We start from the raw sequence: 17,731 nt of genomic DNA on the forward strand, positions 1-17,731 counted from the left end.
TGCTCTCTCTCTCCCCCTCTCTCCCCCCTCGCTTTCTCTCCATCCCCCTCTCTCTCCCTCCCCCTCTCTCTCTCTCCCCTCTCCCCTCTCTCTCTCCCCACTCTCTCACTTTTTCTCCCCCTCTCTATCTCTCCCCTCTCTCTCTCTCGCTCCCTCTCTTACTCTCTCTCTCTCTCTCCTTCCCCCCTATATATCTTTATCTCTCTCTCTACATCCCACGTTCCTCCCCCCCCTCCCTCTCCTCAGATGGCTGTCCTAACCTGTGTAATGGTAATGGTCAGTGTACCATAGGGGAGCAGAGCTGGCACTGTGAATGCCAGACAGGCTGGAGGGGTGCCGGATGCAGCGTTGCCATGGAGACCTCCTGTGCCGACAACACGGACAATGAAGGGGGTATGTGTGGGAAATTAAGGGGTTAGACAACTGGTAGTTCAGCAGTGCAAACTTTTCATCTTAAGTTGAAATAAATTGTAAGGAGAATGAAGTAACCTTTCATAGTAATATGTGTGTGTTTGAGACACTGAAACTATCTCAGCTCTCCACTCCTCTCTCTCACCCTCCTCTCTTTCTCCTCTCTTCTCCTCTCTCCCCTGCTCTCTCTTTGTCTCTGCTCTCTCTCTTTCTCCCACTCCTCTCTTTCTCCCTCTCTCTCTTTCTCTCCTCTCTCCCTCTCTCCCTCCTCTCTCTCCCTCTCTTCTCTCATTCTCTCCTCTCTTTGTCCCTCCTCTCTTTCTCCCTCCTCTCTTTCTCCCTCTCTCTCTCTCCCTGCTCTCTTCTCCCTCCTCTCTCTCCACTCCTTTCTTTCTCCCTCCTCTCTTTCTCCCTCCTCTCTTCTCCTCCTCTCTCTCTCCATCCTCTCTCTCTCCCTCCTCTCTCCATCCTCTCCCTCCTCTTTTTCTCCCTCCTCTCTTTCTCTCTCTCTCTCTTTCTCCCTCCTCTCATCCCTCTCCTCCCTCCTCTCTCTTTCTCCTCTCCTCTCTTCTCTCTTTCTCCTCTTTCTCCCTCCTCTCTTCTCCCTCCTCTCTCTCTCCCTCCTCTCTTTCTCTCTCCTCTCTCCCTCCACTCCTTTTTCTCCCTCTCTCCTCCTCCTCTTTCTCCCTCCTCTCTCTCTCCCTGCTCTCTTCCTCCCTCCTCTCTTTCTCCCTCCTCTCTCTCCCTCTCCCTCCTCTCTCTCCCATCTCTCTCTCCCTCCTCCCTGCTCTCTCTTCTCCCTCTCCTCTCTTTCTCCCTGCTCTCTTTCTCCCTCCTCTCTCCACTTTCCTCTCTCTTCTCCCTGATCTCTTTCTCCCTCTCTCTTTCTCCCTCCTCTCTCTCTCCCTCCTCCTCTTTCTCCCTCCTCTCTCCCTCCACTCCTTTCTTTCTCCCTCTCTCTTTCTCCCTCCTCTCTTTCTCCCTCTGCTCTCGTTCTCCCTCCTCTCTTTCTCCCTCCTCTCTTTCTCCCTGCTCTCTCTCCCTCTCTTTCTTTCTCCCTCCTCTCTCTCTCCCTCCTCTCTTTCTCCCTCCTCTCTTCTCCTCTCTTTCTCTCTCCTCTCCCTCCTCTCTTTCTCCCTCCTCTCTTTCCCTCTCCTCTCTTCTCCCTCCTCTCTCTCTCCTCCTCTCTTTCTCTCTCCCTACTCTCTCTTACTCCTCCTCTCTTTCTCCCTCCTCTCTTTCTCCCTCCTCACTTTCTCCCTCCTCTCTCTCTCCCTGCTCTCTTCCTCCCTCCTCTCTTTCTCCCTCCCTCTCTCTCTCCCTCCTCTCTTTCTCCCTCCTCTCTCTTTCTCTCTCCTCTCTTCTCCCTCCTCTCTTTCTCCCTCCTCTCTTTCTCCCTCCTCCTCTCTCCCTCCTCCTCTCTTTCTCCCTCCCTCTCTTTCTCCCTCCTCTTCTCTCTCCTCTCGTTCTCCCTCCTCTCTCTCTCCTCTCTCTCTCCCTCCTCTCTCTCCCCTCCTCTCTTTCTCCCTCCTCTCTCCTCCCTCCTTCTTTCTCCCTCCTCTCTCTCTCCCTCCTCTCTCTCCCTCCTCTCTCTCTCTCCCTGCTCTCTCTCTCCCTCCTCTCTTTCTCCCTGCTCTCTTTCTCCTCCTCTCTCCCTCCACTCCTCTCTTTCTCCCTGATCTCTTTCTCCCTCCTCTCTTTCTCCCTCCTCTCTCTCTCCCTCCTCTCTTTCTCCCTCCTCTCTCCCTCCCTCCCTCTCTTTCTCCTCCTCTCTTTCTCCCTCCTCTCTTCTCGCTCTCTCTCTTTCTCCCTCTTCTCTCTCTCCCTCCCTGCTCCCTCTCTCTCCCTCCTCTCTTTCTCCCTCCTCTCTTTCTCCCTCCTCTCTTTCTCCCTCCTCTCTTTCTCCCTCCTCTCTTTCTCCCTCTCTTTCTCCCTCTCTCTCTTTCTCCCTCCTCTCTTTCTCCTCCTCTCTCTCACCTCTCTCCCTCTCTCTTCCTCCTCCTCTCTTTCTCCCTCCTCTCTTTCTCCCTCCTCTCTCCCTCCCTCCTCTCTTTCTCCCTGATCTCTTTCTCCCTCCTCTTTCTCTCTCCCTCCTCTCCTCTCTTTCCCTCCTCTCTTTCTCCCTCCTCTCTTTCTCCCTCCTCTCTTTCTCCTCCTCTCTCCTCCTCTCCCTCCTCTCTCCCTCCTCTCTCCTCCCTCCTCTCTTCTCCCTCCTCTCTTTCTCCCTCCTCTCTCTCTCCCTCCTCTCTCTCCCTCCTCTCTCTCTCTTTCTCCCTCCTCTCTTTCTCCCTCCTCTCTTTCTCCTGCTCCCTCTCTCTTCTCCCTCCCTCTCTCCTCTCTCCCTCCTCTCTTTCTCCTCCTCTCTTTCTCCCTCCTCTCTTCTCCCTCCTCTCTTCTCCTCCTCCCTCCTCTCTCTCTCCCTCCTCTCTTTCTCCCTCCTCTCTCTCCCTCTCTCTCTCCCTCTCTTTCTCCACTCTCTCTCTCCCTCCTCTCTTTCTCTCCCTCTCTCTTTCTCCCTCCTCTCTCTCTCCCTGCTCTCTTTCTCCCTCCCTCTCTTTTCTCCCCTCCTCTCTTTCTCCCTCCTCTCTTTCTCCCTCCTCTCTCTCTCCCTCTCTCTCCTCCCTCCTCTCTCTCCTCTCTTTCTCCCTCCTCTCTCTCTCCCTCCTCTCTCTCTCCTGCTCTCTTTCTCCCTCCTCTCTTTCTCCCTCCTCTCTTTCTCCCTCCTCTCTCCACTCTCTCTCCTCTCTTTCTCTCCCTCCTCTCTCTCTCCCTCCTCTCTTTCTCCCTCCTCTCTTTCTCCCTCCTCTCTCTCTCCCTCCTCTCTCTTTCTCCCTCTCTTTTCTTCTCCCTCCTCTCTCTCTCCTCTGCTCTCTTCCTCCCTCCCTCCATCTCTTTCTCCCTCCTCTCTCTCTCTCCCTCCTCTCTTTCTCCCTCTCTCTCTTCTCTCTCTCTCTCCTCCCTCCTCTCTCCCTCCCTCCTCTCTCTCCCTCCTCTCTTTCTCCCTCCTCTCTTCTCCCTCCTCTCTCTCTCCCTGCTCTCTTTCTCCCTCCTCTCTCTCTCCACTCCTCTCTTTCTCCCTCCTCTCTTTCTCCCTCCTCTCTTTCTCCCTCCTCTCTCTCTCCCTCCCTCTCTCTCTCTCTCTCCCTCTCTCTCCTCCCTCTCTTTCTCCCTCTCTCCCTCCTCTCTTTCTCCCTCCTCTCTCTCCCTGCTCTCTTTCCTCACTACCTCCCTCTCTCCCTCCCTCCTCTCTTTCTCCCTGATCTCTTTCTCCCTCCTCTTTCTCTCCTCCTCTCTCTCTCCCCTGCTCTCTTTCTCCCTCCTCTCTCCTCCTCCTCTCTTTCTCCCTCCTCTCTTTCTCCCTCCTCTCTTTCTCCCTCCTCTCCTCTCCTCTCTTTCTCCCTCCTCTCTTCTCTCACTCCCTCTCTCTTTCTCTCTTCTCCCTCCTCTCTTTCTCCCTCCTCTCTTTCTTCTCCCTCCTCTCTTTCTCTCCCTCTCTCTCTCTCCCTCTCTCTCTCTCCCTCCTCTCTCTCTCCCTCCTCACTTTCTCCCTCCTCTCTTTCTCCCTCCTCTCTCCCTCCCTCCTCCCTCTTTCTCCCTGATCTCTTTCTCCATCCTCTCTCTCTCCCTCCTCTCTTTCTCCCTCCTCTCTTTCTCTCTCCTCTCTTTCTCCCTCCTCTCTCCCTCTCCCTCCTCTCTTTCTCCATCTCCTCTCTTACTCCTCTCCTCTCTTTCTCCCTCCTCTCTTTCTCCCTCCTCACTTTCTCCCTCCTCTCTCTCTCCCTGCTCTCTTCCTCCCTCCTCTCTTTCTCCCTCCTCTCTCTCTCCCTCCTCTCTCTCCCATGTCTCTCTCACCCTGCTCTCTCTCTCCACTCCTCGCTTTCTCCCTGCTCTCTTTCTCCCTCCTCTCTCCCTCCACTCCTCTCTTTCTCCCTGATCTCTTTCTCCCTCCTCTCGTTCTCCCTCCTCTCTCTCTCCCTGCTCTCTTTCTCCCTCCTCTCTCCCTCCCCTCTCCTTTCTTTCTCCTCTTTTTCTCCTCCTCTCTTTCTCCCTCCTCTCTTTCTCCCTCCTCTCTTTCTCATCTCCTCTCTTTCTCCTCCCTCCTCTCTCCCTCCATCCTCTCTCTCTCCTCTGCTCTCTCTCCCTCCCTGCTCTCTTTCTCCCTCCTCTCTCTCTCCACTCCTCTCTTTCTCTCCCTCCTCCTCTTTCTCTCTCCTCTCCCTCCTCTCTTTCTCCATGATCTCTCTCCTCCTCTCTCTCTCCCTCCTCTCTTTCTCCCTCCTCTCTTTCTCCCTCTCTTTCTCCCTCCTCTCGTTCTCGCTCCTCTCTTTCTCCCTCCTCTCTCTCTCCCTGCTCTCTTCCTCCCTCCTCTCTTTCTCCCTCCTCTCTCTCTCCCTCCTCTCTTTCTCCCTCCTCTCTTTCTCTCTCCTCTCTTCTCCCTCCTCTCTCTCTCCCTCCTCTCTTTCTCTCTCTCTCTCTTACTCCACTCCTCTCTTTCTCCCTCTCTCTTTCTCCCTCCTCTCTTTCTCCCTCCTCTCTCTCTCCCTGCTCTCTTCCTCCCTCTTATCTTTCTCCCTCCTCTCTCTCTCTCCCTCTCTCTCCCCTGTCTCTCTCCCCTGCTCTCTCTCCACTCCTCTCTTTCTCCCTGCTCTCTTTCTCCCTCCTCTCTCCCTCCACTCCTCTCTTTCTCCCTGCTCTCTTTCTCCCTCCTCTCGTTCTCCCTCCTCTCTTTCTCTCCCTGCTCTCTTTCTCCCTCCTCTCTCCCTCCACTCCTTTCTCTTCTCCCTCCTCTCTTTCTCCCTCCTCTCTTTCTCCCTCCTCTCTTTCTCCCTCCTCTCTCTCTCCCTCTCTCTCCTCCCTCCTCTCTTTCTCCCTCCTCTCTTTCTCCTCCTCACTTTCTCCCTCTCTTCTCCCTCCCTCTCTCTCTCCCTGCTCCCTCTCTCTCCCTCCTCTCTCTCCATCCACTCTCTTTTTCTCCCTCCTCTCTCCCTTCTCTCTCCTCTTGTCTCTCCCTCCTCTCTCTCTCCCTCCTCTCTTTCTCTCTCCTCTCTTACTCCCTCCTCTCTTTCTCCCTCCTCTTTCTCTCTCCTCCTCTCTTCTCTCTCTCTCTCTCCCTCTCTCTTTCTCCCTCCTCTCTCTCTCCCTCCTCTCTCTCTCCCTCCTCTCTCTCCCTGCTCTCTCTCCATCCTCTCTCTCTTTCTCCCCTGCTCTCTTTCTCCCTCCTCTCTCCCTCCACTCCTCTCTTTCTCCCTGATCTCTTTCTCCCTCCTCTCTTTCTCCCTCCTCTCTCTCTCCCTGCTCTCTTTCTCCCTCCTCTCTCCCTCCACTCCTTTCTTTCTCCCTCCTCTCTTCTCCCTCTCTCTTTCTCCCTCCTCTCTCTCTCCTGTCTCTCTCCTCCCTCCTCTCTTTCTCCATCCTCTCTCTCTCCTGCTCTCTCTCCCTGCTCTCTTTCTCCCTCCTCTCTCTCTCCACTCCTCTCTTTCTCCCTCCTCTCTTTCTCCATCCTCTCTTCTCCCTCCTCTCTCTCTCCCTCTCTCTTTCTCTCTCCTCTCTCCCTCCACTCCTCTCTTTCTCCCTCCTCTCTTTCTCCCTCCTCTCTTTCTCCCTCCTCCTCTCTTCCTCTCTGCTCTCTCTCTCCCTCTCTTTCTCCCTCCTCTCTCTCTCCCTCCTCTCTTTCTCCCTCCTCTCTTTCTCTCTCCTCTCTTCTTCTCCCTCCTCTCTCTCTCCCTCCTCTCTTTCTCCTCTCTCTTTCTCCACTCCTCTCTTTCTCCCTCCTCTCTTTCTCCCTCCTCTCTTTCTCCCTCCTCTCTCTCTCCCTCCTCTCTTCTCCCTCTCTCTCCCTTTCTCCCTCCTCTCTCTCTCCCTCCTCTCTCTCCCTCCTCTCTCTCTCCCTCTCTCTCTCCTCTCTCTCTCCCTCCTCTCTTTCTCCCTGCTCTCTTTCTCCTCCTCTCTCCTCCCTCCTCTCTTTCTCCCTCCTCTCTTTCTCCCTCTCTCTCTCCCTCCTCTCTCTCTCCCTGCTCTCTCTCTCCCTCCTCTCTCCCTCCCTCCTCTCTTTCTCCCTCCTCTCTTTCTCCCTCCTCTCCCTGATCTCTTTCTCCTCTCTTTCTCCCTCCTCTCTCTCTCCCTGCTCTCTCTCCCTCCTCTCTTTCTCCCTACTCTCTTTCTCCCTCCTCTCTCTTCTTTCTCCCTCCTCTCTTTCTCTATTCTCGCTCCTCTCTTTCTCCCTCCTCTCTCTCTCCCTCCTCTCTCTCTCCCACTCTCTCTCACCCTGCTCTCTTTCTCCACTCCTCTCTTTCTCCCTGCTCTCTTTCTCCCTCCTCTCTCCCTCCTCTCTCTCTTTCTCCCTCCTCTCTTTCTCCCTCCTCTCGTTCTCCCTCCTCTCTCTCTCCCTGCTCTCTTTTCTCCCTCCTCTCTCCTCCCTCCTTTCTTTCTCCCTCCTCTCTCTCTCCCCCTCCTCTCTCTCTTCTCTCCCTCCTCTCTTTCTCCTCCTCTCTTTCTCCCTCCTCTCTCTCTCCCTGCTCTCTTTCTCCCTGCTCTCTTTCTCCCTCTCTCTTTCTCCTCTCCCTCTCTTTCTCCCTCCTCTCTTTCTCCCTCTCTCTCTTTCCCTCCTCTCTCTCCCTCCTCCCTCCTCTCTTTCTCCCTCTCTCTTTCTCCCTCCTCTCTCTCTCCCTCCTCTCTTCTCTCTTCTCTCCCTCCTCTCTTTCTCCCTCCTCTCTTTCTCCCTCCTCTCTCTCTCTCTCTCTCTCTCTCTCCCTCCTCTCTTTCTCCCTGCTCTCTTTCTCCCTCCTCTCTCCCTGTTCTCTCCCTCCTCTTTCTCTCTCTCTCCCTCTCTCTTTCTCTCCTCCTCTCTCTCTCCTCCTTTCTTTCTCCCTCTCTCTCTCTCTCCCTCCTCTCTTTCTCCCTCCTCTCTTTCTCTCTCCTCTCTTTCTCCATCCTCTCTCTCTCCCTCTCTCTCTCCCTCTCTCTTTCTCCCTCCTCTCTCTCTCCACTCCTCTCTTCTCCCTCCTCTCTTTCTCCTCCTCTCTCTCCCTCCTCTCTCTCTCCCTCCTCTCTTTCTCTCTCCTCTCTTACTCCCTCTCTCTTTCTCCCTCCTCTCTTTCTCCCTCCTCACTTTCTCCCTCCTCTCTCTCTCCCTGCTCTCTTCCTCCCTCCTCTCTTTCTCCCTCCTCTCTCTCTCCCTCCTCTCTTTCTCCCTCCTCTCTTTCTCTCTCTCCCTCTCTCTTTCTCCCTCCTCTCTTCTCCCTCCTCTCTCTCTCCCTCCTCTCTTTCTCTCTCCTCTCTTACTCCACTCCTCTCTTTCTCCCTCCTCTCTTTCTCCCTCCTCACTTTCTCCCTCCTCTCTCTCTCCCTGCTCTCTTCCTCCCTCCTCTCTTTCTCCCTCCTCTCTCTCTCCCTCCTCTCTCTCCCACCTCTCTCTCACCCTGCTCTCTCTCCACTCCTCTCTTTCTCCCTGCTCTCTTTCTCCCTCCTCTCTCCCTCCACTCCTCTCTTTCTCCCTGATCTCTTTCTCCCTCCTCTCGTTCTCCCTCCTCTCTCTCTCCCTGCTCTCTTTCTCCCTCCTCTCTCCCTCCACTCCTTTCTTTCTCCCTCCTCTCTTTCTCCCTCCTCTCGTTCTCGCTCCTCTCTTTCTCCATCCTCTCTCTCTCCCTGCTCTCTCTCCCTGCTCTCTTTCTCCCTACTCTCTTTCTCCACTCCTCTCTTTCTCCCTCCTCTCTTTCTCGCTCCTCTCTTTCTCCCTCCTCTCTCTCTCCCTGCTCTCTCTCTCCCTCCTCTCTCCATCCACTCCTCTTTTTCTCCCTCCTCTCTTTCTCTCTCCTCTTGTTCTCCCTCCTCTCTCTCTCCCTCCTCTCTTTCTCTCTCCTCTCTTACTCCACTCCTCTCTTTCTCCCTCCTCTCTTTCTCCCTCCTCTCTCTCTCCCTCCTCTCTCTCCCACGTCTCTCTCACCCTGCTCTCTCTCCACTCCTCTCTTTCTCCCTGCTCTCTTTCTCCCTCCTCTCTCCCTCCACTCCTCTCTTTCTCCCTGATCTCTTTCTCCCTCCTCTCGTTCTCCCTCCTCTCTCTCTCCCTGCTCTCTTTCTCCCTCCTCTCTCCCTCCACTCCTTTCTTTCTCCCTCCTCTCTTTCTCCCTCCTCTCTTTCTCCCTCCTCTCGTTCTCGCTCCTCTCTTTCTCCATCCTCTCTCTCTCCCTGCTCTCTCTCCCTGCTCTCTTTCTCCCTACTCTCTTTCTCCACTCCTCTCTTTCTCCCTCCTCTCTTTCTCGCTCCTCTCTTTCTCCATCCTCTCTCTCTCCCTGCTCTCTCTCTCCCTCCTCTCTCCATCCACTCCTCTCTTTCTCTCTCCTCTTGTTCTCCCTCCTCTCTCTCTCCCTCCTCTCTTTCTCTCTCCTCTCTTACTCCACTCCTCTCTTTCTCCCTCCTCTCTTTCGCCGTCCTCACTAACTCCCTCCTCTCTCTCTCCCTGCTCTCTTCCTCCCTCCTCTCTTTCTCCCTCCTCTCTCTCTCCCTCCTCTCTCTCCCCCTCTCTCTCTCCCTCCTCTCTCTTCTCCACTCCTCTCTTTCTCCCTGCTCTCTTTCTCCCTCCTCTCTCCCTCCACTCCTCTCTTTCTCCCTGATCTCTTTCTCCCTCCTCTCTTTCTCATCTTCTCTCTCTCCCTCCTCTCTCTCCCTTCTCTCTCCCTCCACTCCTCTCTTTCTCCCTCCTCTCTTTCTCCCTCCTCTCGTTCTCCCTCCTCTCTCTCTCCCTGCTCTCTTTATCCCTCCTCTCTCCCTCCACTCCTCTCTTTCTCCCTCCTCTCTTTCTCCCTCCTCTCGTTCTCCCTGCTCTCTTTCTCCCTCCTCTCTCTCTCCCTCCTCTCTCTCTCCTCCTCTCTCTCTCCACTCCTCACTTTCTCCCTGCTCTCTTTCTCCCTCCTCTCTCCCTCCACTCCTTTCTTTCTCCCTGATCTCTTTCTCCATCCTCTCTCTCTCCCTCCTCTCTTTCTCCCTCCTCTCTTTCTCTCTCCTCTCGTTCTCCCTCCTCTCTCTCTCCCTCCTCTCTTTCTCTCTCCTCTCTTACTCCACTCCTCTCTTTCTCCCTCCTCTCTTTCTCCCTCCTCACTTTCTCCCTCCTCTCTCTCTCCCTGCTCTCTTCCTCCCTCCTCTCTTTCTCCTCCTCTCTCTCTCTCCTCTCTCTCCCATCTCTCTCTCACTCCCTGCTCTCTCTCTCCACTCCTCTCTTTCTCCCTGCTCTCTTTCTCCCTCCTCTCTCCCTCCACTCCTCTCTTTCTCCCTGATCTCTTTCTCCCTCCTCTCGTTCTCCCTCCTCTCTCTCTCCCTGCTCTCTTTCTCCCTCCTCTCTCCCTCCACTCCTTTCTTTCTCCCTCCTCTCTTTCTCCCTCCTCTCTTTCTCCCTCCTCTCGTTCTCGCTCCTCTCTTTCTCCATCCTCTCTCTCTCCCTGCTCTCTCTCCCTGCTCTCTTTCTCCCTCCTCTCTCTCTCCACTCCTCTCTTTCTCGCTCCTCTCTTTCTCTCTCCTCTCGTTCTCCCTCCTCTCTCTCTCCCTCCTCTCTTTCTCTCTCCTCTCTTACTCCACTCCTCTCTTTCTCCCTCCTCTCTTTCTCCCTCCTCACTTTCTCCCTCCTCTCTCTCTCCCTGCTCTCTTCCTCCCTCCTCTCTTTCTCCCTCCTCTCTCTCTCCCTCCTCTCTTTCTCCCTCCTCTCTTTCTCTCTCCTCTCGTTCTCCCTCCTCTCTCTCTCCCTCCTCTCTTTCTCTCTCCTCTCTTACTCCACTCCTCTCTTTCTCCCTCCTCTCTTTCTCCCTCCTCACTTTCTCCCTCCTCTCTCTCTCCCTGCTCTCTTCCTCCCTCCTATCTTTCTCCCTCCTCTCTCTCTCCCTCCTCTCTCTCCCACGTCTCTCTCACCCTGCTCTCTCTCCACTCCTCTCTTTCTCCCTGCTCTCTTTCTCCCTCCTCTCTCCCTCCACTCCTCTCTTTCTCCCTTATCTCTTTCTCCCTCCTCTCGTTCTCCCTCCTCTCTCTCTCTCTCCCTGCTCTCTTTCTCCCTCCTCTCTCCCTCCACTCCTTTCTTTCTCCCTCCTCTCTTTCTCCCTCCTCTCGTTCTCGCTCCTCTCTTTCTCCATCCTCTCTCTCTCCCTGCTCTCTCTCCCTGCTCTCTTTCTCCCTCCTCTCTCTCTCCCTGCTCTCTCTCTCCCTCCTCTCTCCATCCACTCCTCTTTTTCTCCCTCCTCTCTTTCTCTCTCCTCTTGTTCTCCCTCCTCTCTCTCTCCCTCCTCTCTTTCTCTCTCCTCTCTTACTCCACTCCTCTCTTTCTCCCTCCTCTCTTTCGCCGTCCTCACTTTCTCTCTCCTCTCTCTCTCCCTGCTCTCTTCCTCCCTCCTCTCTTTCTCCCTCCTCTCTCTCTCCCTCCTCTCTCTCCCACCTCTCTCTCACCCTGCTCTCTCTCTCCACTCCTCTCTTTCTCCCTGCTCTCTTTCTCCCTCCTCTCTCCCTCCACTCCTCTCTTTCTCCCCTCCTCTCTTTCTCCCTCCCCTCTCGTTCTCCTCCTCTCTCTCTCCCTGCTCTCTTTCTCCCTCCTCTCTCCCTCCACTCCTTTCTTTCTCCCTCCTCTCTTTCTCCCTCCTCTCGTTCTCCCTGCTCTCTTTCTCCCTCCTCTCTTTCTCATCTTCTCTCTCTCCCTCCTCTCTCTCTCCCTCCTCTCTCCCTCCACTCCTCTCTTTCTCCCTCCTCTCTTTCTCCCTCCTCTCTCTCCCTCTCCCTCCGCTCTCTCTCCCTGCTCTCTTTCTCCCTCCTCCTTCCTCTCTCCCTCCACTCCTCTCTTTCTCCCTCCTCTCTTTCTCCCTCCTCTCTTCTCCCTGCTCTCTCTTCTTTCTCTCCTCTCTCTCTCTCTCCCTCTCTCCACTCTCTCTCCTCCTCCTCTCTCTCTCCACTCTTCACTTTCTCCCTGCTCTCTTTCTCCCTCCACTCCTTTCTTTCTCCCTGATCTCTTTCTCCATCCTCTCTCTCTCCATCCTCTCTTTCTCCCTCCTCTCTTTCTCTCTCCTCTCGTTCTCCCTCCTCTCTCTCTCCCTCCTCTCTTTCTCTCTCCTCTCTTACTCCACTCCTCTCTTTCTCCCTCCTCTCTTTCTCCCTCCTCACTTTCTCCCTCCTCTCTCTCTCCCTCCTCTCTCTCTCACCCTGCTCTCTCTCTCCACTCCTCTCTTTCTCCATGCTCTCTTTCTCCCTCCTCTCTCCCTCCACTCCTCTCTTTCTCCCTGATCTCGTTCTCCCTCCTCTCTCTCTCCCTGCTCTCTTTCTCCCTCCTCTCTCCCTCCACTCCTTTCTTTCTCCCTCCTCTCTTTCTCTCTCCTCTCTTACTCCACTCCTCTCTTTCTCCCTCCTCTCTTTCTCCCTCCTCACTTTCTCCCTCCTCTCTCTCTCCCTGCTCTCTTCCTCCCTCCTCTCTTTCTCCCTCCTCTCTCTCTCCCTCCTCTCTCTCCCACCTCTCTCTCTCACCCTGCTCTCTCTCTCCACTCATCTCTTTCTCCATGCTCTCTTTCTCCCTCCTCTCTCCCTCCACTCCTCTCTTTCTCCCTGATCTCTTTCTCCCTCCTCTCGTTCTCCCTCCTCTCTCTCTCCCTGCTCTCTTTCTCCCTCCTCTCTCCCTCCACTCCTTTCTTTCTCCCTCCTCTCTTTCTCCCTCCTCTCGTTCTCCCTGCTCTCTTTCTCCCTCCTCGCTTTCTCATGTTCTCTCTCTCCCTCCTCTCTCTCTCCCTCCTCTCTCCCTCCACTCCTCTCTTTCTTCCTCCTCTCTTTCTCCCTCCTCTCGTTCTCCCTCCGCTCTCTCTCCCTGCTCTCTTTATCCCTCCTCTCTCCCTCCACTCCTCTCTTTCTCCCTCCTCTCTTTCTCCCTCCTCTCGTTCTCCCTGCTCTCTTTCTCCCTCCTCTCTCTCTCCCTCCTCTCTCTCTCCCTCCTCTCTCTCTCCACTCCTCACTTTCTCCCTGCTCTCTTTCTCCCTCCTCTCTCCCTCCACTCCTTTCTTTCTCCCTGATCTCTTTCTCCATCCTCTCTCTCCCTCCTCTCTCTCTCCCTGCTCTCTCTCTCTCCACTCCTCTCTTTCTCCCTGCTCTCTTTCTCCCTGATCTCTCTCTCCCTCCTCTCTCTCTCCCTGCTCTCTCTCTCCACTCCTCTCTTTCTCCCTCCTCTCCCTCCTCTCTCCCTCCTCTCTCTCTCCCTGCTCTCTTTATCCCTCCTCTCTCCCTCCACTCCTCTCTTTCTCCCTCCTCTCTTTCTCCCTCCTCTCGTTCTCCCTGCTCTCTTTCTCCCTCCTCTCTCTCTCCCTCCTCTCTCTCTCCACTCCTCACTTTCTCCCTGCTCTCTTTCTCCCTCCTCTCTCCCTCCACTCCTTTCTTTCTCCCTGATCTCTTTCTCCATCCTCTCTCTCTCCCTCCTCTCTCTCTCCCTGCTCTCTCTCTCCACTCCTCTCTTTCTCCCTGCTCTCTTTCTCTCTCCTCTCTTTCTCCCTGATCTCTCTCTCCCTCCTCTCTCTCTCCCTCCTCTCTCTCTCCCTCCTCTCTTTCTCCCTCCTCTCTTTCTCCCTCCTCTCCCTCCTCTCTCTCTCCATCCTCTCTCTCTCCCTGCTCTCTTTCTCCCTCCTCTCTCTCTCGATGCTCTTTCTCCCTCCTCTCTTTCTCCCTCCTCTCTCTCTCCATGCTCTCTTTCTCCCTCCTCTCTTTCTCCCTCCCCTCTCTCTCCCTCCTCTCTCTCTCCACTCCTCTCTTTCTCCCTGCTCTCTTTCTCCCTCCTCTCTCCCTCGACTCCTCTCTTTCTCTCTGATCTCTTTCTCCCTCCTCTCTTTCCCCTCTCATTCTTCCTCATCTCTTTCTCCCTCCTCTCTATCTCCCTCCTCTCTTTCTCACTCCTTTCTTTCTCCCTCCTCTCTATCTCCCTCCTCTCTTTCTCACTCCTTTCTTTCTCCCTTCTCTCTTTCTCCCTCCTCTCTTTCTCTCCTCTCTTTCTCCCTCCTCTCTCTCCCTCCTCTCTCTCTCCCTCTCTCTTTCTCTCTGATCTCTCTCCCTCCTCTCTTCTCCCTTCTCTCTTTCTCCCTCCTCTCTTTCTCCCTCCTCTCTTCTCCCTCCTCTCTTTCTCCCTCCTCTCTTTCTCCCTCCTCTCTATCTCCCTCCTCTCTTTCTCACTCCTTTCTTTCTCCCTTCTCTCTTTCTCCCTCCTCTCCTTTTCTCTCCTCTCTTTCTCCCTCCTCTCTCTCCCTCCTCTCTCTCTCCACTCCTCTCTTTCTCTCTGATCTCTTTCTCCCTCCTCTCTTTCCCCTTCTCTCTTTCTCCCTCCTCTCTTTCTCCCTCCTCTCTATCTCCCTCCTCTCTTTCTCACTCCTTTCTTTCTCCCTCCTCTCTTTCTCACTCCTTTCTTTCTCCCTTCTCTCTTTCTCCCTCCTCTCATTTTCCCCTCCTCTCTTTCTCCCTCCTCTCTCTAGATGGTCTGACGGACTGTATGGATCCAGACTGTTGTATCCAGAGCCCGTGTCAGAACAGCCCTCTGTGTCGGGGCTCCAGAGACCCCCTCCAGGTGATCCAGCAGAGCCCCCTGTCTCTGTCCCAACCCCGGGTAGGATCCTTCTATGACAGGGTCATGATGCTGGTGGGACGGGACAGCACACACATCATACCTGGGGAAAACCCATTCAATGCCAGGTGAGCGAATACACACTTTAGATTACATACACATGACGCATACTGCAACACACACCACACACACATGTGAATACTAACACACAATCTATTATTTTTGTTGATGTATTATATACAGTATCTCTCTCTCTCAATTCAATTCAAGGGGCGTTATTGGCATAGGAAACATATGTTAACATTGCCAAAGCAAGTGAAGTAGATAATATACAAAAGTGAAATTAACAATAAAAATGAACAGTAAACTTTACTCTCACTCATTCTCTATCTTTCTCTCTCTCTGTCTCTCTCTGTCTCTGTCTCTCTCTCTATCTCTCTCTCTCTCTCTCTCTCTCTCTCTCTCTCTCTCTCTCTCTGTCTCTGTCTCTCTCTGTCTCTGTCTCTCTCTCTCTCTCTCTCTCTCTCTCTGTCTCTCTCTGTCTCTGTCTCTCTATCTCTCTCTCTATCTCTCTCTCTCTCTCTTTCTCTCTCTCTCTCTCTCTCTTTCTCTCTCTGTCTCTCTGTCTCTCTGTCTCTCAGCTTGGCGTCTCTGATCCGAGGTCAGGTGTTAACTACAGATGGTACTCCCCTGGTGGGAGTCAATGTTTCCTTTGTCAGATATCCACACTATGGATATACTCTCACACGCCAGGACGGAACGTAAGTACCACAAACACAAACACATACACACACACTACCGTTCAAAAGTTTGGGCTCACTTAGAAATGTCCTTGTTTTTGAAATAAAATTACATTTTTTTGTCCATTAAAATAACATAAAATTGATCAGAAATACAGTGTAGACATTGTTAATGTTGTAAAGGATTATTGTTTTTGGAAACGGCAGATTTTTTTATGGAATATCTACATAGGCGTACAGAGGCCCATTATCAGCAACCATCACTCCTGTGTTCCAGGAGTGTTAGCTAATCCAAGTTTATCATTTTAAAAGGCTAACTGATCATTAGAAAACCCTTTTGCAATTATGTTAGCACAGCTGAAAACTGTTGTTCTGATTAAAAAAGCAATACAACTGGCCTTCTTTAGACTAGTTGAGTATCTGGACCATCAGCATTTGTGGGTTCGATTACAGACTCAAAATGGCTAGAAACAAAGAACTTTCTTCTGAAACTCGTCAGTCTATTCTTGTTCTGAGAAATGAAAGTTATTCCGTGCGAGAAATTGCCAAGAAATTGAAGATTTTGTACAACGCTGTGTACTACTTCCTTCACAGAACTTTTCTTTCAAACACAAGGAAACTTCTAAGTGACCCCAAACTTTTGAACGGTAATGTACATAGTAACTAATCCAATTCTGATTCTGTCTCTAGGTTTGACCTTCTAGCGAACGGCGGCGCCTCGTTGACCCTGAGGTTTGAGCGCGCTCCGTTCATCACGCAGGACCGCACGGTGTGGTTACCATGGAGTCGTTTCTACGTCATGGATACACTGGTGATGAAGACTGAGGAGAACACCATCCCAGGATGTGACCTCAGCGGCTTCCTCCGACCTGACCCTGTGGTCATCACCTCACCTCTGTCATCACTGTTCTCCTCTAGACCCAGGGACAAGCCCATCATACCTGAGACACAGGTAACCAGACTCTCTTTCCATCTCCTTCCTCTGTCTCTCCTCTGTCTCTCCAGGTGCTGTCAGGTATCCAGCCTCTCACACTCATCTTTCCCATGTTGTCTGTCCCCATCTCTCTCTCCATCTCTCCTCCATCTCTCTCCTCCTTCATATTTCTCCTCCCTCTCTCCATCTCCATCCATCTCTCTCTCCTTCATATTTCTCCTCCATCTCTCCTCCATCTCTCCTCCATCTCTCCTACATCTCTCCTCCATCTCTCCTCCATCTCTCTCCTCCTTCATATTTCTCCTCCATCTCTCCTCCATCTCTCCTACATCTCTCTCCTACATCCATCTCCCCACCTTTCCTCCTCCATCTCTCTGCTCCATCTCTTCTCCTTCTCTATCTTTCCTCCTCCATCTCTCTTCTATCTCTCCTCCATCTCTCTCTTCCATCTCTCCTCCATCTCTCTTCCATCTCTCTCTTCCATCTCTCTCCTCCATCTCTCTCCTCCATCTCTCTCCTTCATCTCTCCTCCATCTCTCTTCCATCTCTCTCTTCCATCTCTCTCTTCCATCTCTCTCCTCCATCTCTCTCCTCCATCTCTCTCCTTCATCTCTCCTCCATCTCTCTTCCATCTCTCTCCTCCATCTCTCTCCTCCTTCATATTTCTCCTCCATCTCTCCTCCATCTCTCCTACATCTCTCTCCTACATCCATCTCCCCACCTTTCCTCCTCCATCTCTCTGCTCCATCTCTTCTCCTTCTCTATCTTTCCTCCTCCATCTCTCTTCTATCTCTCCTCCATCTCTCTCTTCCATCTCTCTTCCATCTCTCTCCTTCATCTCTCCTCCATTTCTCTCCTCCACCTCTCTCCTCCATCTCTCTTCTTCATCTCTCCTCCATCTCTCTTCCATCTCTCTCCTCCATCTCTCCTCCATCTCTCTCCTTCATCTTTCTCCTTCATCTCTCTCCCCCATCTCTCTTCCATCTCTCTCCTCCACCTCTCCTCCATCTCTCTCCTTCATCTTTCTCCTTCATCTCTCTCCTCCATCTCTCTCCCCATCTCTCTTCCATCTCTCTCCTCCCTCTCCTCCATCTCTCTTCTTCATCTCTCTCCATCTCTCTTCCATCTCTCTCCTCCACCTCTCCTCCATCTCTCTTCTTCATCTCTCCTCCATCTCTCTTCCATCTCTCTCCTCCACCTCTCCTCCATCTCTCTCCTTCATCTTTCTCCTTCATCTCTCTCCCCCATCTCTCTTCCATCTCTCTCCTCCTCCATCTCTCTCCTTCATCTCTCTTCCATCTCTCTCCTCCACCTCTCCTCCATCTCTCTCCTTCATCTCTCTCCTCCATCTCTCTCCCCCATCTCTCTTCCATCTCTCTCCTCCCTCTCCTCCATCTCTCTTCTTCATCTCTCCTCCATCTCTCTTCCATCTCTCTCCTCCACCTCTCCTCCATCTCTCTCCTCCACCTCTCCTCCATCTCTCTTCCATCTCTCTCCTCCACCTCTCCTCCATCTCTCTCCTTCATCTTTCTCCTCCATCTCTCTCCCCCATCTCTCCCCCATCTCCTCCCTCTCCTCCACATTTCTCCTCCATCTCTCTTCCAACTCTCTCTTCCACCTCTCTCCTCCATCTCTCTTCTCTATCTTTCCACCTCCACCTCTCACCTCCACCTCTCTCCTCCATCTCTCTCCTTCATCTCTCTTCTCTATCTTTCCACCTCCACCTCTCTCCTCCATCTCTCTTCCATCTCTCTCCTCCACCTCTCTCCTCCATCTCTCTCTTCCACCTCTCTCCTCCATCTCTCTTCTCTATCTTTCCACCTCCACCTCTCACCTCCACCTCTCTCCTCCATCTCTCTCCTCCATCTCTCTCCTTCATCTCTCTTCTCTATCTTTCCACCTCCACCTCTCACCTCCACCTCTCTCCTCCATCTCTCTCTTCCACCTCTCTCCTCCATCTCTCTTCTCTATCTTTCCACCTCCACCTCTCACCTCCACCTCTCTCCTCCATCTCTCTCCTCCATCTCTCTCCTTCATCTCTCTTCTCTATCTTTCCACCTCCACCTCTCTCCTCCATCTCTCTTCCATCTCTCTCCT

At 53.1% G+C, this 17,731-nt stretch overlaps 1 protein-coding gene across 1 annotated transcript in view; it reads left to right on the forward strand.

The window, feature by feature from the left end:
- LOC115120655 (teneurin-2-like) overlaps nt 1-17,731 on the forward strand; it is an 82,066-nt gene that overhangs the window by 22,459 nt on the left and 41,876 nt on the right. Inside the window, exons 7-10 of the mRNA XM_065019865.1 lie at nt 247-393; nt 13,872-14,088; nt 14,602-14,721; nt 15,391-15,652. Coding sequence (XP_064875937.1) covers nt 247-393; nt 13,872-14,088; nt 14,602-14,721; nt 15,391-15,652 — 746 coding nt within the window. The remainder of the gene's footprint in view (nt 1-246; nt 394-13,871; nt 14,089-14,601; nt 14,722-15,390; nt 15,653-17,731) is intronic.

This window comes from Oncorhynchus nerka, linkage group LG6, assembly GCF_034236695.1.
Source record: "Oncorhynchus nerka isolate Pitt River linkage group LG6, Oner_Uvic_2.0, whole genome shotgun sequence".
Taxonomy (NCBI): domain Eukaryota; kingdom Metazoa; phylum Chordata; class Actinopteri; order Salmoniformes; family Salmonidae; genus Oncorhynchus; species Oncorhynchus nerka.